Below are 23,250 nucleotides of genomic sequence, written 5' to 3'. Positions count from 1 at the left end.
CAAACGAGAACATTCAAGATTTACGTCATCACTCACTCTCTCTCTCTCTCTCTCTCTCTCTCTCTCTCTCTCTCTCTCTCTCTCTCTCTCTCTCTCTCTCTCTCTCTATCTATCTATCTATCTATCTATCTATCTCATAACCTTCCCTTCCCTTCCCTCCTGCAGGCGTTGGGATGCTGAGCTGCGAGTTTGCGGACTCCCTGTGCGGATGGTCGCAGCCTGAGGTGCAGCACGGTACTCTTGGGTATACGCCCGCGCCTCGCCTCACGCCCGCCGCACAGGACCCATCACTGGTACGTCAGCTGCCCACACAGTACAGTAAACGCCTTCCTCTCTCACTACGGCAATTTTTCCAAAGCCACAGAGACAAGTAGCGGGGTTTTCGAGACAGTTTTTCCTTATAATAAACTAGAAATCTTGCCAATCTATCACCAGAACCATAAAAATACTCTTAACCCCTTCAGTACTGGGACACATTTTTACTTTGTGTTTTGGGCGTGATTAAACGATTTTACTAACATCTGGAAAGGTCTATGGAGGTCAGAAGATTAATGGCCAGAGTCTTCACTATTTTAATCCCCTACCTAAGATTCTGATGCTGTATAAATTCACCAAGTAATAAGAATAAATATGAAAATGCGTCACGGTACTGAAGGAGTTAAAGACACGAGTATCTTGAATTAGAGCCTTTGGGAAGCAGTGATGGTGGGAAACCAAAGTGTTTCAGAATACGGGCCATGTGCTGCTGCTTTATTTTCTGTGGCATTACGAGGTTATGGAGCCACCGGTGTGTGGTGTGTGGTGGCTCATGGTGCTGTGCCAGGTGCTGGTGGCAGTCACCCCGTGGTATTGAACAGAAGTGGCAGTAGTAGTGGTAGTGGTGGCGATGGTGGTAGTAATAGTAGTAGTCGCTTTTTTGCTGTTGATATAAAAGTAATAGTAATAGTGTTGTAGCAGTACACTTAATGAAGGTGGCGTGAAGAATGATGACTCACTCAGCTGGCGAATGAAAACCAAAAGTTCTTTATGACACAACACATCTACGTCTACAACAGTTTGTTGCACTGTGATGAAACTGTCATTATTTTCACGGTATCTTTTCAACCAACGCCACACTCAGTACACAGATCCTTATTGCTGTCCTCCCTGTCTCCTTAGAGATTACCTTAAACCCACAAACATCATTCTGGATAGAGTCAGTAAAGTCTGTATTGATTCAGGATATTTGAAGCTCACGTGATATAAACACCTAAAGCATTATATCTAGATTAAATAAACTTGGCACAGCATTCGAGCGAGCAAGGCGAACATGATTACTCCTTAACAGTGTCAAGGATCAACTGTCCTGAGTAGTGAAAGGTGACACGTGACGGTTGATAGATGTTCAAACTGCTTGGCCATTGCCATACATTCATAATGAGGCCTCTATTTCACCTGAGCTGGACACTCCCCGCACCATGAAACAAGGGCTTATTTATCATACACGCCACTTTCATTGGTGGCGTGGTAAAGCAGTAGTAATAATATGAAGTAGTAGCAATGTGTGGTGCGTAGCTTTACAATGTAGTCACTATACATAACTCTGTTCAAATCATCAAAAACAAAGCAAATCAATACAAACTCTATTTAAACGAAATTCTGCAATCCTTAAGAGTAACGAATAAAACATCACCAATAAGCAACACAGGCACAATGCTGTTATCAAACACACACACACACACACACACACACACACACACACACACACACACACTGGGGGGCGTAAGGGACCATCAGTGCACAAGTGGCTCGGCGCGTCTTGAATACCGCAAAGAGGCGCGTCATTCCTGCCACAGTGGCTTCATTGTCCCCACTCTCGCTGGTCTCTATGGATGACCACGTGCACTCCGGGACAGGCAGCGGTGAAAGGGGACTGATGCTTTTCTACAAGACCTCTCTGCCCTCTCACAGACATCACCACCACTTTGTCACTCTTCTGACTCACTCACGGGCGTTCAGTTACCCATAATGCCTTCTCTTTGGGGACTCACAACTGAATGGGTCTTTTTCGTCTCTCCTACATAAAAGACAGGTAAAAATCTGCCGCCAATTGATCAACAGGGAGGTGTCTATCACTCGGTGACACATTGTTTGCTTGACAGGCTATCCTGGCGGCGGCGACTCCGGCTTTGTCTTCGCCGACTCACTGCACGGGACTGACGGCAGCACGGCAGACCTGCTAAGCCCGCCACTCCTGCTGCCTCCGGGTCCCGAGGCTTCAGTGTGCTTCAGGTAAAGCATAGTGCCTGTCAAATTTCTCTCTCTCTCTCTCTCTCTCTCTCTCTCTCTCTCTCTCTCTCTCTCTCTCTCTCTCTCTCTCTCTCTCTCTCTCTCTCTCTCTCTCTCTCTCATTATCTAACGATCTATCTCGCTTGCATTGCTACAGTACAGTAATCTGACCGATGGACTCCTGTCAGCCTTCCAAGAATTGTGTCAAAACAGTGACCCACCTCAGACCACTGCGTGTGTTTGTATATATAGGTACATATATAGGTATATATATATATATATATATATATATATATATATATATATATATATATATATATATATATATATATATATATATATATATATATATATATATATATATATATATATATATATATATATATATATATATATATATATATATATATATATATATATATATATATATATATATATATATATATATATATATATATATATATATATATATATATATATATATATATATATATATATATATATATATATATATATATATATATATAAAGTGTTCTTGAGACGTGGGAGGGTGTGTGAGACTATTCGTTGGTCGCTGTGCTAGTTAGGTTGCTGGGAGACAACCTCCTTGAAATGGCAAGACGTAGGACATAAGAGGTCACGTTTTGTGTGTGTGTGTGTGTGTGTGTGTGTGTGTGTGTGTGTGTGTGTGTGTGTGTGTGTGTGTGTGTGTGTGTGTGTGTTTCACTGTTTGTTTGATCTGCTGCAATCTCTGACGAGACAGCCAGACGTTACCCTACGGAACGAGCTCAGAGCTCATTATTTCCGATCTTCGGATAGGCCTGAGACCAGGCACACACCACACACCGGGACAACAAGGTCACAACTCCTCGATTTACATCCCGTAGCTCAGTGGTTCCCAACCTAGGGGTAAATTACCCCAGTGGGGTAATGACCCCATATTTTTGGGGTAATGGATGTTTGGCATGGGATGAGGCAATCAGTTTACATTTTCATATAATTTCAATGAAGATTTCTATTAATTTTTTCTGCTTTCTATGTATGAACTAAAATTACTTCTTTTCGTATTATAGATTTGCATTATTGTGTTGCATAGTTTCTATTTTGTCTGTTTTTGAAGTATGAAATACAGTTACTTTTTTTCCTATATTACGAGTATTTGTTCATTGGGGTAATGGATGATTGTGAAATTGTATTTTTGGGTAATCGCTGCGAAAAGATTGGGAAACACTGCCGTAGCTACTCACTGCTAGGTGAACAGGGGCTACACGTGAAAGGAGACACACCCAAATATCTCCACCCGGCCGGGGAATCGAACCCCGATCCTCTGGCTTGTGAAGCCATCGCTCTAACCACTGACCTACCGGGCGTGTGTGTGTGTGTGTGTGTGTGTGTGTGTGTGTGTGTGTGTGCGCGCGTGCGTGCGTACGTGCGTGCGTACGTGCGTGCGTGTGGGTATGTTCGTGGGTGAGTGCGTGCGTGCGTGCTTGTGTATGTGCTTTCCCTCACCTCCTACTAGAGATCCCCTTAGGTATTCATGTCACCTATGCTATTCTTCCCGACACTGGACATGTACCCTTAGCCTCCCGTCCCTCGCGGCCTCCCCCAGCAAGCCCCTCACACCACCGTGTTCTCGGCAGGTTCGCGCTGTTCCTGTACGGGTCGCAGGTGTCCCAGGTGTCGGTGCTCGCCCTGCAACATCTGCCGACCACCACCCACACCACACAGCTGTACAAGGCTGCCGGGGGCCGCGGCCTCAGCTGGGTCCCGGGCAGCGTCACCGTGCGGTCGGAGCATGTGGTGGATGTGGGTGTGCCTTTCGTGTTGGCGGTGCGGGCGCGGCGCGGAGAGGGTCCCGAGGGAGACATCGCTCTTGACCACCTGAGTGTGCTGGCCGGCCCGTGCCACCTCCACCCGTCTCTGCAGCCCAACCTAACCCTGCACGCCACCCTCACCCAGCCTGACGCTCTTGCCCTTACCGCCGGGCCAGCCCTCACGCCCCTGACAGCTCTCGATCCACCAGATGATATCGCCTCCCCTCACCCCTCTGAAGACACTTGCACCTCCCACACCACATGCACCACTTGTGTGGGCGGGCCGCGTGTGGGTGTGCATACGTGCAGTTGGTGTGACATGACCCAGAGGTGTGTTGGCAGTCGCTCTCCTGCCGCCGCCGCCTGCCCATCCCACTTGACAGTGTCCCACAACACCTCGGTGAGTCCTGTCTCCTCCCAGCAGCGCAGTGTCTGTTTGCATTTGTTGCACAGTTGTCCTGAACACCTGGCGTCCTTTGTCTTTACACTCGTCCCTCTCCAACTCTTATCGCTCCTTCCTCTAGTTTCTTACGCTATACAGTATGAATACTGGCATTCTTTGTATTTGTCCTCGTTTTTTCGAAGCTTCTCGATGTCTTCCTCATTACAATTCCTGTAGCCTCGGCAATATCCTCGCCTCCTAAGCCTCACCTCCAGTTGTACCCCGCAGAAGAGCGAGGAGCGACGCGGGCCAAACTGGTGCCCTCAGCTGGACCCTAAGCAGGAAGCACGGGTACTGGTGGCTGCTGGCTCCTCCCCGGTCCTCAAGTTCCCTGTCAGCAATATCCAGGTAGGTACAATCCGCCGTGTCAGAAGCCCGAAAGTGTAGAGGGCCAGACAAGAAAACTTCAAACTAGTGAGATCACATTGCTTTTACTTACGTCTTAGGTTCCAGTCTCCTAAGGTGTTTTGTTGCTCTAGTGATAGCTTGGCAAGGATTCTGGAGCATTAGTGGGAAATCATTACCAGAAACAGAATGAGAGAGAGAGAGAGAGAGAGAGAGAGAGAGAGAGAGAGAGAGAGAGAGAGAGAGAGAGAGAGAGAGAGAGAGAGAGAGAGAGAAAGAGAGAGAGAGAGAGACTAAAAAGATGATAATAATGCAGAAAGCTCTTACTATTTATATGTATACAGAAGACAAAAAAAAAAGGTTACATATCCCCAAACAATAAAGCAAGAATGAATACAACAGACAATAGACACACAAATAAATGGACAGATAACAACCAAGAATTAAAAACACACCACAACAAAAAAAAACATTACCAACCTTGAAAACGAAGAGAAAAACAAAGAGAGAGGAGAATATCATGACAAACTTATTCCATTCAGATTAATTAAGGTGGGAGGCCGAGATCTAATTACAGGGATGTGACTCAAAGCAGCGGGTAATAGAGAGAAGTTGTTGTATTTTGCACAGGTAAGCTCTAATTAGCCTACCTGTCTGCCCTGGAAGCGAGGCGACTCATGAACAGGTGAAGTGAGACGAACCACGCAGCTAACTTGAGAGAGAGAGAGAGAGAGAGAGAGAGAGAGAGAGAGAGAGAGAGAGAGAGAGAGAGAGAGAGAGAGAGAGAGAGATTAAAACAAATATGGACTAACATTAAAAACATTTCAATTATTGTCATCATCATTTTACTCATTTTTACACCAGGAGGGAAAAAAGTTGGAAAGGAGAGGGGAAGTAAAGATAACCAAGACTATCATCACCATCATCACTATTGGCATCATCACCATCATCACTATTGCCATCACTATAATTGTCATCATCATAAAAGTCACATGCAATTGTATTCAACTCTTAGTCCCATGCTGCGTTTTCATATTTATTTTTTTCTATTTATTTATTTATTTTTTTTTTTTTTACGTTATGGTCTATAGCGCCTGTAGCCATACTTGGAGAGGATATGTGGAAGCACTGTTAAGCTTCCGCCCATTAGTGACGCAGGCAATCTTATTTATAGTGGTACTCATATTTTGAGGATGTGATCTTCAATACTTATGCACATTTCTTTACAACTGCAGTTTGCTCCTTATTTTATTTTATTTTACAATTTGAAATGTTTGGATGCTTTTTTGACATTTTTAGTTTAATTTCGTAGTTGTTTTTTAAAAGTGGTCGTGAGCACGTCGTCATGACAAGCCGAATTCCTGAGAAGTGAAAGCACACGGTATTCATGAACAAAATTTTACATGTTCAGTGACGATTTCCTTTTTCTGCTTTGTATTGTTTGAAAATGCCTTGTGTTGTAATCAGAAACATACGTTGAGAATAGAATAGTAAAGACTGGTCATTAATCTTCTGACCTCTATAGACCCTTTCTAAAGCAAATCAAATCGTCTAATCATACCCAAAAGTCATGGTAAAAATGCGTCTCAGTATTGGAGGGGTTAAGCATTTATCTCCGCCTCACACTGCCAGGAATAGAAGCAGTGGTGATGATTAAGTCCGTATCTTGAAACGCTGTGCACTCTTACCTTCACTGGTGTCCAAAGGCTCCAGTTGAAAATACTCGGGTTTTGAAGAGTATTTTTATGGTTCTGGTGATAGATTGGCAAGATTTCTAGTTTGTTAAAAGGAGAAACTAGGTCCAGTTGAAGATACTCGTGTTTTTAAGAGTATTTTATGTTCTGGTGATAGATTGGTAAGATTTCTAATTTACTAAAACGAGAAACTGTCTGAACACCCGGCTAGTTGTCTCTGTGGCCTTAGAAATCGTCGTAATGGGAAGGGAAGGCGTTTCTGAATACTGGCGTTATATGCAAATTTTACTGAAGCTATAATGTCAAAACGGTATCATTGTTATTAACTTTATTTTGATTCGTGTGTCGTTCTGTTAACCCCTTCAGTACCATGACGCATTTCCATATTCATTCTGGTTACTATTCGGTGGTTTTACCCTTCAGAAATTAAAATAGTGAAGACTGTGGCCATTAATCTTCTGACCTCCGTAGACCCTTCTTAATGTCAATAAAATGGTCTAAAATGCGGTAAAAATGTGTCCTGGTATTGAAGACATTAAGCCTTTTCTTTTTTTATCTTTACCTATATGAATGTCAACAATAATGCTAACATGCACGACATATTAAGGCATATATATCAAATTTATCGACTTTATTTATCAACTGATATCATTTACCTAAAGGAACATTTTAGAATAAGTAGACCACAAAAGACTAGTTCACGTACATAAGCCAGTTCCTGAAAACACTAATAACTTACTATACAACGCTCCCTCAGTCCCTCCCAGCGCCAAATTAGACACTGGAGCTCTATTAATTATATACTGCTTCTGTTGCATCTCGTCTCGCCGCTACTCCCCTGCAATATTTCACCCTCGCTACGTATATTATATTTAGAACGACTCCCACATTCGCTTATACTATTCAGGTAAACGGAATATTTTTGAAAAGGACAACTTAGTGAGTGGAGAATATTAATAGTGCCTGAAAAAATAAATTAATGGAATATGTACAGGTAGATTCAATGTCAAAGTTCTATATTATTTTTTTTTCCAGGAGTATTATGGTGATGTTCAATCAGATTACAAGAAGCTTTTGTACTCCGTCTCTCTAAGAATAGTGTGTTCTTTGTCCCTCATACCAAAGCAGGTAGAAGCCAGCCAAGGGTGCTTTGTTTGATATGGGTTCTTCTTCTTCTTCTTCTTCTTCTTCTTCTTCTTCTTCTTCTTCTTCTTCTTCTTCTTCTTCTTCTTCTTCTTCTTCTTCTTCTTCTTCTTCTTCTTCTTCTTCTTCTTCTTCTTCTTCTTCTTCTTCTTCTTCTTCTTCTTCTTCTTCTTCTTCTTCTTCTTCTTTTCTTTTCTTCTTCTTCTTATTATTATTATTATTATTATTATTATTATTATTATTTTCTTTTTTTTCTTCTTCTTCTTCTTCTTCTTCTTCTTCTTCTTCTTCTTCTTCTTCTTCTTCTTCTTCTTCTTCTTCTTTTCCTTCTTCTTCTTCTTCTTCTTCTTCTTCTTCTTCTTCTTCTTTCTTTTCTTTTCTTTTCTTTTCCTTTTTTGTCTCTTTCTTTTTCTTTTTACTACTACTACTACTACTACTACTACTACTACTACTACTACTACTACTACTACTACTATTACTACTACTTCTACTACTAGACCACTACTACTACTACTACTACTACTACTACTACTACTACTACTACTACTACTACTACTACTACTACTACTACTACTACTTCTACTTGCCCTTTTCCTCCTTCACAGGCCATGCATACGGTCAGGGACTGGAGTTGTGTGTTCGAGTCTGTAACAGAGAATGAAGAGGACGAAGAGGAAGAGGGAAGAGGAGACGAGGAAGACAATAAGACACACATTGAAAGGGATTCAAAAGCAAGAGGAAGAGAAGAAGATGAGGCAGCGGAAGAGGGAGAGGAGAAGAATGACGGAGAGAGTGATTTCGACTTTAAGAAGAGGAAGAGGGAGAGAAAAGAGGAGAAGAGTACGGAGGAGGAAGCGAAGGAAGTGAAGGTGAAGAGGGAAATACTAAGGCTACATGGCCGCTTCTTGGTGAGTTGGGCTTGCTGTTTCTGTCTAGTTTCTTGGAGTATTGAATGCTTAACCCTTCAGTACTGAGACGCATTTTTACCATGAATTTCTTTTTTTGTGTGTGTGTGTGTGTGTGTGTGTGATTAAACGATCTTATTTATATTATAGCGGATCCATGGAGGTCAGGATTAATGGTCCTGAGTCTTCACTACTTTTTATCCCAACATGAGTTTTGAAGTTGTTTAAAATTGCCAAATAGTAACCAGAACAAATATGAAGACGTGTCATGGTACTGAACGGGTTAACTATATACAACTGTACAGAAAATGGAAACTTTATGTAACTATACTATTCTCTCTCTCTCTCTCTCTCTCTCTCTCTTACGGCAGGGACGCGTGCTCACCGTGGGTAACTCTTCCTCTGGCTCGGGCTTGACTGAAGGCGTGGGTGTGGGCGTGATTCACTGCGGCGATGGCGTGAGTGAGCTGCAGCCCGCCCAGCCCCGCCAACATAGCCACTACACCGTCAAGCTTGTCTCTCCCGCCGGGGCAACCATAGACAACCCTTCGCGTATCAGACGTGAGTTACCATTTGACTCTTTTTAACATGTAAGAAGGACTCTGGTCAAGGGAAAGGTTGAAGAATAGAAGACCCACTGAAGATGTCATTCAGGTCATAGGAAGACGAAAATATAAGGAAGCTGGTAGGAAGTTCTTGGGTTTACCAACAAAAGGGATGGAAAATTGAAAATGCTTACTTAGGGAGGTAGACAAAATAGAGATGAGAAAAGTTGAAAGCATTGTACAACGAGGGTGTGGAAGGAGGGGAGACATGCAGTTAGCAAGATCATAGGGGCAAGGGAAGCTGGTAGAAAGTTCTTGGATGGAAATTTGAAAATGCTTGTTTACAGAGGTAGACAAAGTAGAGATGAGAAAAGTTGAAAGCAATGTACAAAGACGGTGCGGGAGGGGACGAGACATGCAGTTAGCAAGATCATAAGGACAAGGGAAGCTGGTAGGAAGTTCTTGGGTTTACCAGCAAAAGGGATGGAAAATTAAAATGCTTACTTAGAGAGGTAGACAAAACAAAGATGAGAAAAGCTGAAAGCATTGTGGAAAGAGGACGGTGCGGAAGGAGAGGAGACATGCAGTTGGCAAGATCATAGCGGCTGTTAGCATGAAGGAAACAATGAAAGAAAGCAAGAGAAAACGACCTTGCAGAGAAGTGAAGGAGACTGAAAAGGAGAGAAGAGATGATAAGACAAAATACTAACGTTACACAATTCACTACATTCCGCGAAACTTAAAGCAATGTTCACGGCTACCCTAAAATAGAACACACAGCAAAATCATAACTCCTCCACTACACACTCCCATAACTGCCAATTACGTCTATACGATATTCTAAACTAGCTATACCATTTTCATTCAAGCATATACTCAAAAGCGTATCACTCAAAGACGTATCACTCAAAGGTTAAGAACACAGGAACGTAAGGAAGCAGGACAAGGGCAGGTGACCCAGAAAGGCAGCTTGCAGGTTACTGGTCACTGGCACAAATGTCTTCCCTTACATTTCCTCTCTGATTGTTTGTTCTGCTGTGTTGATTTGTTGATTTGTTCCTTCGCTCCTTCTTGTGTTTCCTGCTTCATCCACGCCTTTGTTTTTCCTGCTTCCTTGATTTGTTTTTGTTTGTGGAGAGAGAGAGAGAGAGAGAGAGAGAGAGAGAGAGAGAGAGAGTTTAGATTCACTCGCTGATACACATTATCTAGACAAAACAAATTATCTAACTTCACTGGATCATTGTTCACCCCAGCTGAGAGAGAGAGAGAGAGAGAGAGAGAGAGAGAGAGAGAGAGAGAGAGAATGACCTATATTTAGTTTTGGTCACAGTTTTATTTATATTTTATTTTCGCTTCATTTCATCATCATCATCATCATCATCATCATCATCATCATCATCATCACCATCACCACCACCATCACCATCACCATCATCATCATCAGCAACGAATATTCTTACGCTATGTTTACTGTCAAAATTCTCTCTCTCTCTCTCTCTCTCTCTCTCTCTCTCTCTCTCTCTCTCTCTCTCTCTCTCTCTCTCTCTCTCTCTCTCTCTCTCTCCTCCTCTCGCACTTCCTATCCACTTTATCCATTTCTTCTTTTTTTTATCTCTATTTACTTACTTGTCTATTTGTATATCAATTTCTTGCAGATGTTTCTCTAATCATGTTATTTCTTAAGTCAGGGAATCAATCTCGCATTCTCGATCATCTCAGACACATTGACTAGAACTATGTACTTTCAATGGCCACCCCAGAGATGATCAGTCTGGCTCTCAATGGTGTTCTTTTTTTTCGTTTTCCTTATTGGTGGTGGTTGTTTCTTCCTATACTGTCAGTAAAATCACGATAGCTCTCTTGAAAACCCCACCATCTCTCGCTAAAGACTGTGGAAGTGTGTGTTGAGGTGAGATGATGAAATGTTTAGGAGTGCAGAGCTGGTTTGCCTGGTGTTGTGTCCTTTGTAACGCGTCTACTGCCAGTACTCTCTAAATAGTTGGCTGTCCCTTAAAATATCCGTTTTCTGTAGTGCTTTCTTTCTGGGGAGTTCACTTGAGACCCCCCACCCGCAACACTTTTCTGCTTTTTTCTCTCTCTCTCTCTCTATCTATCTATCTATCTATCTATCTATCTATCTATCTATCTTTCTTTCTTTCTTTCTTTTTCGACTTATCTCTCTGTTTATCTATCTATCTATCCATCTGTTTATCTATCTCTATTTATACATCTATATATCTATCTACCTATCAATACGTCTGTCTGTTTGTGTGTCAATCTATCTATCTATCTATCTACATCTCCACTCACCAAGCGTAAATATTTGCACACTTACAAGACTTTTTCTCCTCCTTTTTCTTCCTTTTAGTTACATAATAATTTCCTTGTTCTCTCTATCTTTCTCTCTTCCTTTCAGTTGATGTGTACTCGTGCGGACAGATGGCCTCCTCCTGCACCGCCTGCGCCTCCGTCAACGCTACATACTCCTGCGGGTGGTGTGCGGTCGCTCAGGCCTGCACCACATATGCACACTGCCCCGGTGCCTCGTGGGTCGGGCCGGGCAGCTCCTGTGACGCGGAGGAGCAGCAGAAGATCGAGGATGAGAGTGTTGGGGAGCCAGAATTATCTGATGAGGGTTTGCTTGGCCTTGGCGAGCCTCTGCATCATCTGGGAGAGGAGGCCAAGAGTGACTTAGGTATGGTACTCTTACATAAATGCATTATTGATCTTATTATTCACTTTTTTTTAGAGTGACGTAGTTTAGCCCTTTCAAAACTGGGACACATTTTTTTCATTGAGATTTGTGCACGATTAGACCATTTTATTGACACTAGGAAGGGTCTATGCAGGTCAGAAGATTAATGGCTACAGTCTTCCTTATTTCAATCCCCACATAAGTTTCTGAAGCTGTATAAAATCACGAAGTAGTAACCAGAATGAATATGGAAACATGTCATGGTACTGAAGGAGTTAAGAGGAAACCTGATAAATGTCTTTCAGTAGCATTAACGTTTTAACAAAATGGTCCGTCCCATTATGCACTATTGAAAATTCTGAATCTGCGTTCCTTACACTATAGAAAAGTAAGTTTGATGGTTTTTAGTGGCATTAGACAATATAAAAGTAGCATGTAAAATCTTCAGTGTTATTAATCAAGATAGGACAAGAAATAAAGACTTCAACCTCCATAGAATCAGAGTTTGAAAAAGAAAATTGGAAAGAAACTGGTTCTCTGATGGATGGAGTGGATTCAGTAATCAGGTTGTTGGTGCAAAGGCCTCAAGGAGCTTTAAGTAAGACAAATTTATGAATAGGTATCGTAGGTGAGCATCTTCTCAGGCACTGCAACGTGTATTGGTTTGATGGTTTCTTGTAGCTTCCCATGTTCTTTTATGTAGCGTTCTTGTGTTTTAACTCACTAATTATTTTGCAGGTCACATGAAGTGTTTGCTTTGGATACTGCCAGAGGTTTCCCACGCCACATGACTTTTTACAAATATAAGGTTTATGCGCTAATCATTTGCCTTGCATGGGCATTAGACAGTTTCTTTGGGAGTGTCTAGAATGATTCCCTAGAAGCTGCAGGAATTCTGGGTACTATCCTGCTGCCAGAGCTGTCTTATAATCATGCCGAGAAGGCTTTCTCTGCGTGGAACCCTGTTTGGAAGAGTACCGCTGATACGATTCTAAAAAAAAAAAAAAACACTACGCGACTTGAAATATGTAAATAGAAATGTGTAAGGAAAAAAAATAGTGTAGAAATAATGTAAGCAAGTGCATGCATGTTAAGTGTGTGGCTCTTGAGATTGTCAGAAAGTGAATTTATGTTGTGTGGCTTTATGGCACTACTTTGGTGTGTGATCTACACAGCCAACGTAATCTACCAGGGTCAAATTCTACTTTGATATTCGATCTACGTTTTCATTGATTCATTATAGCCTAGATAGAATAATCTATATATACACTGTACATACATTTCTCAAAAATTGGGTTAATAAAGTTGATAGTAATAACAATGATATTAAACACATCAATAGTTATGAAACAAAGAGGCAGTGAAGCGTACTTAGAGGCAGAAACAATACTTGAATTGCGAATACTATTACAACTACATTACAGCGCCAATGAAAAGGTTCTCAGCGTGTCTTTCAAATGAAATGTGGAAATTTAAGAAAGTGTAACACTGTTTCACATTGATGTGGAAAGTATGTAGCTACTTCATCTCCCGAAATGACACAATATGTATTAGAAAAGTATCGAGCTTTGCTGGACTTTTTATCACAGAGGACTTGTACTGCTGGATATATTATCATATGAGTCATGTACTAAATAAACCCAAATCATGAAACAAATCTAAATAAATAAGAAAATAAACAACGGTGATTACGATGCGCGTGACGGAGATAACGATGCGAGTTTCCACGATTACGATGCGAGTTTCCACGATTATGATGCGAGTTTCCACGATTACGATGCGAGTTTCCATGATTATGATGCGAGTTCCACGATTTTGATGCGAGTTTCCACGATTGCGAAGCGAGTTTCCACGATTATGATGCGAGTTTCCACGATTATGATGCGAGTTTCCACGATTATGATGCGAGTTTCCACGATTATGATGCGAGTTTCCACAATTACGAAGCGAGTTTCCACGATTACAATGCGAGTTTCCTCAATAAGTGGCGGGCGTAGTGATACCTATACGCCATTTTGGTGTAGCTATCTGCACAGGCACCAGGACGAAGCCTTCCTCCCCAAGGGTCCGCCCCAGCAGTCCCGTGGGTGTGAGGGCAGTGAAGAGGCAACCTTGCCACGCCTCACACGGCTCATCATGAGCAATGACCCGCCAAACACCACGACCCAGCCACTGTCATGAAGGGAGTCCTCTCACCCCTAAAGGACCCCCCTCGTCCTGCCAGTGTCCGGTGCATGGCTCACAGCGTGCCACACACCACGCCCCAGCCACTGTCATTAAGGGAGTCCTCTCACCCCTAAAGGACCCCCTCATCCTGCCAGTGTCTGGTGCATGGCGCACAGCGTGCCCTCGTTCATGGCGAGTTGTTCAGCCCGGTGCCATCACAAGCCAGGGACCCGTACACACCCTCCACCAGACTGGAAGGAGTCCTTATCACCCCTTTAGGACTCCCCCTATCTGGTGAAGGGCAGACATTGATCCCCTGCTCATGGCGACCCCTTACCTAGTGTGAGGCGCTGCAAGTGGATGACTATAGTGAAGCTTGAGGCCGCCAAGGAAAAGAAGGACCTGCTGCCAGTTCCCTGCCTTGGGCCCCAGGCCGGACCCGACAGCCACCTTCTCCCCTCCTGCGGTGCCCAAGGCCGTCACGGCCCTCAACCAATTTTGGCCGAAACTAATCAAACTTCTTTTAAATTTTGATCCGAATATAAAATCATCGATTGCAAGTGAAAAATGGCTTTAGTTTCAATGTGTGCAAGAGTCGACTGACAATGAAACAAGGTGTCAGATTTGCTCCGGAGTATTAGAGAGTACCTCGCATGTTTCCTGCCGTGAATGTGCGCATGTTCATAGTGACTAGATAGAAGCAATAATCCAATCACATATTGCTTGGTTACCTCTGCTTGTCAATTCATGCACCGAATAGTATGAGATATTCTGAATGAAATAAATGTTTTAAAAACATTATAAAATTTGCCATAGAGAAAGCTTGCAAACTACTGTGACCTCGTTGTAAAACCCTTGAGATAACATCTGAAGGGTTTTTTGGATACTCAGATGCCAATAAATAGTAAATAACATCACGGAAGGGAGCACAGGTCACATATCGAGACATTGTCTATGCCGGAGTGTAGTGTGGTGTACCAAGTGTACAGTACGTACAGCGCCTTGTTGAGTCGGGGCAGGAGCTTTGACACTCCAACAGACATCCCATTCATGTTTCAGATTCTCTAACGAGACAGTCTCTCGAAACCAAGACAATTGTTTTCCCTATCTCTTGAGAGTATAAAAAAGTATATTTTCTTGTAGATCACAAGATGAAGCGCAGACCGCATACCAAAGGAGCTGTATGACACAGACCACATAACAAAGTAGCATCGATTTTATCTTGAAAATAAGTTTATTTAGTTTCTGCATACAGTTTTAAGGAATGAACTAATGGTTGCATGTAAGATGTGGTGGAAGACAGCGCATGAAGCACATGAGAAGCGAAGAGAGCAGATGTGGGAACGCGGAGGTGGAGAATGTCTAGTCTGGCAGCCTGGCTCGGGGATTTAATAGTGGCGCGCTGATCCCTTTAAATGTTTTCATTGTGTGTCTTGGTTGATTTTCGGTTGTTTGGACTAAGAAAAATTTGATTTATGTAACCTCTGGGGATTCCCTGTATGTAAAGTAATGTAACAATTAACGTGTGTTTTGCCTGTCTCTTCCCCTTTCCTTCTCTCTCTTCATAAGTCCGGTCGTGTTATCTTGTGTTTTAAGAGTGTTTTAAGTATGTTATTTTGTATTCTAAGTGTATTTTGCCTCTTGGCGTGTTATCTTGTATTTTAAGTTTGTTTGTTTTTTTGCGTTTTAAATCCTTCAATACTGGGACACATTTTTACCTTGGAACTTGTGTACGATTAGGCCATTTTATTGATATTGAGAAGTGTCTATGGAGGTCAGAAGATTAATGGCCAAAGTTGCCACTATTTGCAGTCCCCACAAGAGTTTATGAAGCTGTACAAAATCACCAAATAGTAACCAGAATGAATATGGGAACGCGTCCTGGTACTGAAGCGATTATGGGTTTTGCCCCCAGTGAGTGTTATCTTGTGTTTTAAGTGTGCTTTGCTTCTGTCTCCTCCCTCTCCCTCTCCCTCTGCTAATATGTTTGTGTTTGTTATCTCGTTGTACCAGACAGGGTTCGGTGTAAGTTGTTAGGGATTCCAAGTGTGTTTATTTTCCTCATAATTCTAGTGGTAGTTGTACATTGTTTATCACTTGGACAAATACGAATGAATAGTCGACTAATTACTAATGTTATGCTTCAAAATTTTCTTTAAGTGATGCTTCTTGTTTCTCTTTGTACGGTAGAGAGGCGTTCTTCATTGTTGTGTGTCACTACTTTCCCTGCATGAGCTGGTGTCTCGTATATGGTTCGAATTATTCTTCCATTTTCTTTTTATGTTCCTTTCTCTACATTCAGATGGGTGAGTTTTTATCTATGCTATATTTTACAACCTCTCTCTCTCTCTCTCTCTCTCTCTCTCTCTCTCTCTCTCTCTCTCTCTCTCTCTCTCTCTCTCTCTCTCTCTCTCTCTCTCTCTCTCTCTCTATCTATCTATCTATCTATCTATCTATCTATCTCAGACCTGAACTTAGCGAGTGGTCTTCTGGGAGGCGCCGACCAGCCCGTCCTGGGTACTGACGAGGACGAGGACGAAGAGACGAGGCCAGCCGAGAGGAGACTTGGCAAGAGGAAGAAGGCACAGAAAAATAACAACGGCAACGTCAGGGAGGAGGAGGAGGAGGAGGAGGAGGGAGACGAGGAGGAAAGCGGTGGTGGTGACGAAGAAACTAGAGCTGATGGATCGAGGAGAGGAGGCAAGTAGAGAGAGAGAGAGAGAGAGAGAGAGAGAGTGGGGAAGGGTGTATTTATACCCAGAAAAATTAGCACTATCTCTACCCAGGCGTCTTAATATTCTTTCAATGTCCTGCCTAGTCTGTGATGAAGAGGATTGGGGGCAAGAATCACTGGGTCACACTTATTGGAAATTAGACACGTTGAGGAAAGAAATTGAACAATACATTGATTTTACTCATTTTTATATAGTTTTGGCTTTTATTTTATCATATTTTTCCCCTTGTATTTTCAATTTTTGCTTTTGTGGTTTTATTTTTTATCCTGGTTATTTAAATTTCTATCCAATAAGACTCTAGTTTTTTTTTTCGTGAATTTCTGAAGTATGCGTAATGAGCGTCATAATGTGAAAGTAAAGCTTGTAACTCCTCAGCAAAATCAGAATACGGCGAGAAATAACACATTCAACTTTAGGTTAATTTAGGAAAAGGGATAAAAAGAAGTTGACTTTCAAATAGAGTGAGGAACGAATGTAACAGACTAAGTAAGTAATCATTAACCCCTTCAGTACCAGGACGTGTTTCTATATTCATTCTGCTTACTGTTTGACGTTCTTATACAGCTTCAGAAAATTATGTAGGGGGGAATTGAAATAGTAAAGACTGTGGCCATTAATCTTCTGACCTCCATAGACCCATCCTACTGTCAATAAAGTGGTCTAATCGTACACAAATCTCAAGGTAAAAATGTGTCTTAGTACTAAAGGTGTTAAGTAGCTTTGTAAGATTATACAAAATTCTGTATAAAGATCCTAAATGAAAATATATAGTTATGTCTATACAGGAACCGCCACGAGTCGGTCTGATTGTATTAACCCCTTCCATACTGGGACACATTTTTACCTTGAGATTTGTGTACGATTAGACTACTTTATTGACATCAGGAAGGTTTATGGAGGTCAGAAGATTAATGGCCTCAGTCTTCACTATTCTAATCCCCACATAAGTATCTGAAGCTGTACAAAATCACTAAATAATAAGCAGAATGAATATGGAAACGGGTCATGTTGCTCACGAGGTTAATGTTCATTTTACTACTATTATCTTTTTTTAGTGATTCCTTTACCAAAACCACCTTCTCTTAATCCAAAGGTCGAGGAAGGAAGAGATCAGGTCGCAAGGCGCTGAAAGGCAAGCTGAAGGTCACAGGAAAAGGCCGATCCTTCCTTCGTCTTCCCCAGCACCCAGGACTCTATGTGGCCAGGTAATGCATGTGGAACACACTCACGGTCACATGTTGCTGATACCTGCACAGTAGTTTCAGTGTAGTACATCGCCCGCATTGAGAAACTCCTTGCTCTCTGACCACGACAGATTTCCAAGGCCACGGAGACGACTAGCAGGGTTGTCAAGACAGTTTCTACTTTTACTAATCCAGAAATCTTGCCAATCCATCACCAGAACCATAAAAATAGCCTTAAAACATCAATATCTTCAATTAAAGCCTTTGGAAAGTAGTAATGGTGAGACAGCTAAGCGTTTAAGAATATTGGCCATTATTACCTCACTGCCACACTTGTGCCGTTCATTCCTCTCCTTCAGAAACATTGTCTTTCCCTTCCCTACACACTCCGTCCCTTCATTCACTCTTGCTTATTTATTTCAAGCCAGAGAGGCAGGTGTGCATGAAGGAACAGTGGTGGCAGGCAAATATGAAGGGTGGGAGAGCTGATAAATGGAAGGAGAGCTGAAGAAAACTAAAAATACATTGAAAAGGAAAGATGAACACCTAAAAGAATAAAGAAAATTTAAAAGAGACTAAAAACATGACACAACAGTAGATATGTAGGTAGTGAAGGAAGGATGTAGATAATATAAGGACAGCTGAATAAAACGGACGAAAGAACCACGGATAAAAGAGAGAAAAAGAGAAAGAAAAACCTTGAAAAAAAAAAAAATACCATAAAAAAGAAACAATGAATATATTACCTCATTATAATTCCAAAGACACACCAAGACAGACAACATAGAATAAACTAAGTGACCTCATATGACACCTTTTACAGTCCTTTCCCATACTCTTCCCCCGCTACAGGAACACGTGGCGCCTTCACACGGGGCGGCAGTACTACATCCCGGTGAGCAAGAAGACCCTCATCAACCTGGGCTTCGTGAGGCAGGTGACCTTCGGCAGCCTGGCACAGGAGAAGACCAGAACCGTGCTCATCAACGGCGCTTGGAAGAAAGCTGCAGGTGTGTGTGTGTGTGTGTGTGAGAGAGAGAGAGAGAGAGAGAGAGAGAGAGAGAGAGAGAGAGAGAGAGACAGACAGACAGACAGACAGACAGACAGACAGACAGACAGACAGAGAGAGAGAGAGAGAGAGAGAGAGAGAGAGAGAGAGAGAGAGAGAGAGAGAGAGAGAGAGTCTTCACCACTTTTTATGCATCTTACAAACATGAAGAGTTAGGGAGAACACGAACTTATGACATTTAATTTAGTATCTAAGGAGATTATCACTGAGCCTGAGCGAAGAAACGAGCTATTGACTCAAGGCCTCCGCGCTGGTGGACTATAGAGGTCTGTGTGGACCGCCATGGTGGCAGACATTTAAATACACTAGAGGAACAATGAACCAACTCATGTTGGATGTGAAGAACGAGGACAAGAACGGAGAATAAGAGAAGAGGAGGAGGAGGAGGAGAAAGAAGAAGAAGAGGAAGACGAAGAAGAAGAAGAAGAAAGATGAGAATATAAGACTTAAAAACATATGAGAGATACACACGCATACGCAAGCAAACACATGCGTTAATAGATACAGACAAACACAGAAGATAAATCATAATTAAACAAACAGATGAAACACACAAACACACACACATACACACACACACACACACACACACACACACACACACACACACACACACACACACACACACACACACACGCACACACACACACACACACACACGAGCAAAACTAGTAGATACATCAATGTAATTAAAACCCATCATTAAATGCTTCGCTGCTTTCGCCAAGGGACTCTTAAACAAATCACTAATAGGAAAACTGAACCAAATATACGTGCTAAGAATATCACAACGCAAGTAAGGAGGCAGAAGTTCGCTCGTGTGTGTCTAGTCACTCACCTCAAGCAAACCATCACAAAGTACGCCATAACAAGCTCACATTCTGAAACACCGGTGCCGCACTGTCAATAAATGTTCAAAAGGCTCTATATAAAATTGCTTGGGTTCTTTAAGGCTGCTTTTTGTTTTAGGGGCAGATTAACAAGATCTATATACATTAACCCCCTTCGATACAGGGACACATTTTTCCCTTGAGATTTGTGTACGATTAGACCATTGTATTGACATAAGGAAGGGTTTATGAAGGGCAGAAGATTAATGGCCCACAGTCTCCATTAATTTAATCCCCCACAAGAGTTTCTGAAGCTGTACAAAGTCATCAAATAGTAAGCAGAATGAATATGGAAACACGTCATGATACTCAAGAAGTTAATAAAAGGATAAACAATCGTGAGACCCCGACTGATTATTTTTATGGCATTTTGAATAGTCTTGGTGAGAGAGCAGAGAGTGTTCGAATTCATAGCACATAGCCACGACAATACAGAAGACTTACTCCCATGTTTCAGGTTACTACGTGGATCTGTACGAGAAGGTGGACAACCCGCCCGTCACCTCGCTCATCACCACCAGCAGGAACGTCTTCGAGCAGCTCATGACGCAGCTCTCCGCGGACCAGTAACAGTGACGGTGAAGACGAACGCGGTTCGGAGAAGAGCGTGAAGGAGCAGATAAGGAAGGAAAAACCCATTTAGGCTGAACTGGCTATACGAAGATGAGAGAGAGAGAGAGAGAGAGAGAGAGAGAGAGAGAGAGAGAGAGAGAGAGAGAGAGAGAGAGAGAGAGAGAGAGAGAGAGACTTTAATTACATTATTAAGCCTTGCATGTAGTTTGCTGTGGCTCTTCCTCACAAACTAAGATACTGTTACCGCCAAGAGTACATCTGTCACCTCAATGGAGTTACAATATGCATGGAATATTGCATAGCCTTACTGGACTGTAGCTAGCAAGTAACTGCATGTTGCACAGAACTATAACTAGCGAAGGACGAACTGTAGACTGTAAGTAACTGTAGCTAGTACGATATTTTAGTTTCCATGTAGATATAGACTGCACGTGACTGTATAATGCCAGTGACTGTAGCTTCGGTGGGGATATAGTTGAATAAATTGTCATTTCTTCCTTGCGTTCTTATATTCACCAGTGTACGATTAGAGAGGCTTTCTTATAACTGTCTATCCATTAAGGAAAGTCTGACAGCTTGTAATACTATTAATGATAACCTCTTCTTTTCACTCTCGCTTGTAAATACTAGTGTAGGTTTCCTGGTAAAAGATTTATGATAATAATAATGATAATAACAATAAATAATAATAACAATCGCTATTTTCCATATGCACTGTAGTTTCATTTTCCACATTGCACTGTTCTTTGTGTTTTCCAGCTTTTTAGTTTTGAGTCTAACATTAGTAATAAGTCTTCTCCAAGCGTCTCTTTTCATCGTCTTATCCTTATCTTGCCTTGTTCTTAACCCCTTCAGTACCATGACGCGTTTTCATATTCATTCTGCTTACTATTTGGTGATTTTATACAGCTTCAGAAACTTATGTGGGGGATTAAAATAGCGAAGACTGTGGCCACTAATCTTCTGATCTCTATAGACCCTTCCTAGTGTCAATAAAATGGTCTAATCGTACACATATTTCAAGGGAAAAATGTATCCCAGTACTGAAGGAGTTAACAAGTTTGTGTGAGAATTATAAACTGTTTTTTATCTCGAGTGTTTTGATAATTCTGGTGATCGTTTTGATATAAATGTTTTGCATCATTAATCCACTAGAACCCAGCTGATCATATCTACTTCTGACAGATTTTTGTGGAAGTCATGGCAGTTTTCGAGAGAGTTTTCATGACTGGCGCTAATTTGGTAAGGTTTCCGCATCATCTCTGTGAAAAAGATAATAACACTCGTACTGAGAATCCAACTGTCTATCTCTCTCTCTATATATACACTTGTCAAGCTGTAGTGAAAGTTATGGCAGTTTTCGGGAGCGTATCTGTCAAGGGTTAAGTTTCTTGCGTGTCTTACGTAATTTCTATGATTTTCAAGTCTAAAGGCGTAAGTTGAAAATCTTACTTTTTTTTTCTGCATGCGATGTTTTTTTTTTTTTTTCATTGTGTTTGTTTTAAACTATTTGAAATTAATTCCTTTTTCAAGTGTTCTACATATGCCACCTCTTCCAGTACATCGGGGTGTGGTACTGTGCTTCCTTCCGTTCCTTGTCAGTGGTGAAAGGGTCTTTTTTTCACTTCACGCTCCAGCAGCTTGCCAGTCCTTGGGAGTGTCTTCATTTTTTTGTGGCCTAATTACCATTTTATACACAAACTTATGGTCTCTAACGCAAAATCTTACGCTTAGACACTACAGTCTATATGCGAAAGTTTCTATGATAAGGTTTTGCATCGTCATTGTAAAGAAATTAAAAGAATAAAAAACGTTCATGAAAAGCCAACTAATCATCGTAATCTTTTGAAAATAATCCTGGTGAGAGAACCAATCTTTCCCAAACACTCGCCCTCTCATCTGCCTGACGTAAGATGATGTAACTGCAACAACTTCCTATGAACGGATATTAGTTTCTTGGTCCAGAAATATGAGTGTCTCTATGCAGCGTTCCTTGTACTTGATTCCTTTCATGACAAGGTCGGTTTCTATAACGCCTAAGGATATTGTTGAAAGTTCTCCTTTACATTAGCTATTATCGTTGTTATCGTTGTTGTTGTCGTAAGTGGAGAGACAAAATTACTAACGTTGCATGTTTATCTTTCCCTTTTTTTACTCTCTCTCTCTCTCTCTCTCTCTCTCTCTCTCTCTCTCTCTCTCTCTCTCTCTGTTTTTATTGGTCTTTTTCGCACGCAAAAGAAAATAAGTGTGATGTTTGCCCAAAGTAGTAACCATTTTCATTTTCATTTTAATTCACGCTTTAAGACGTTGACAAAAATAAGGGAAGCTGCAAGAAGCCATGAATTTACCCACACATATCTTTTATCATCCTTTCTCATGAATATCCTGCTTTGTTTCTTTCTATTTTCAATCGTACGGGGGTTAGCAAGTATAGTTCCCCGCGAATCGTATATGAAAACACTTACTATACGTCGGATTATATTGAAGGGTCATAGAAATGCGTCTTCAGGTTCCTATGGATGTGTTTTTCCACTGTACAGATTACCTACTCGTCATTCACTGAGATTTTTCAGCGTCTTAGCCTTATTTTTTCCTGCTTTTTAACCCCTTTAGTACCATGACGCGTTTCCATACTTATTCTACTTCCTATATGGTGATTTTATACAGCTTCAGAAACTTATGTGGGGCTTAAAACAATGAAGACTCTGGCCATTAATCTTCTGACCTCCATAGAATGTTCCTAATGTTAATGAAATGGTCTAATTGTACAAAATCTCACGGT

At 41.6% G+C, this 23,250-nt stretch overlaps 1 protein-coding gene across 1 annotated transcript in view; it reads left to right on the top strand.

Annotated features, from left to right (window-relative positions):
- The window catches only part of LOC123518844, a 200,089-nt gene extending 178,909 nt beyond the window's left edge, over window positions 1–21,180 (top strand). The window contains 12 exon segments of the mRNA XM_045279883.1: window positions 166–228; window positions 231–293; window positions 2,142–2,271; window positions 3,909–4,482; window positions 4,753–4,872; window positions 8,312–8,614; window positions 8,983–9,172; window positions 11,573–11,851; window positions 16,484–16,717; window positions 17,846–17,957; window positions 18,789–18,946; window positions 20,353–21,180. Coding sequence (XP_045135818.1) covers window positions 166–228; window positions 231–293; window positions 2,142–2,271; window positions 3,909–4,482; window positions 4,753–4,872; window positions 8,312–8,614; window positions 8,983–9,172; window positions 11,573–11,851; window positions 16,484–16,717; window positions 17,846–17,957; window positions 18,789–18,946; window positions 20,353–20,465 — 2,339 coding nt within the window. The 3' untranslated portion in view covers window positions 20,466–21,180.
- The last annotated feature ends 2,070 nt before the right edge of the window (window positions 21,181–23,250 follow it).

The sequence above is a fragment of the Portunus trituberculatus genome, chromosome 44, assembly GCF_017591435.1.
Source record: "Portunus trituberculatus isolate SZX2019 chromosome 44, ASM1759143v1, whole genome shotgun sequence".
Taxonomy (NCBI): Eukaryota; Metazoa; Arthropoda; class Malacostraca; order Decapoda; family Portunidae; genus Portunus; species Portunus trituberculatus.
This window is presented reverse-complemented; position numbering and strand designations above follow the sequence as displayed.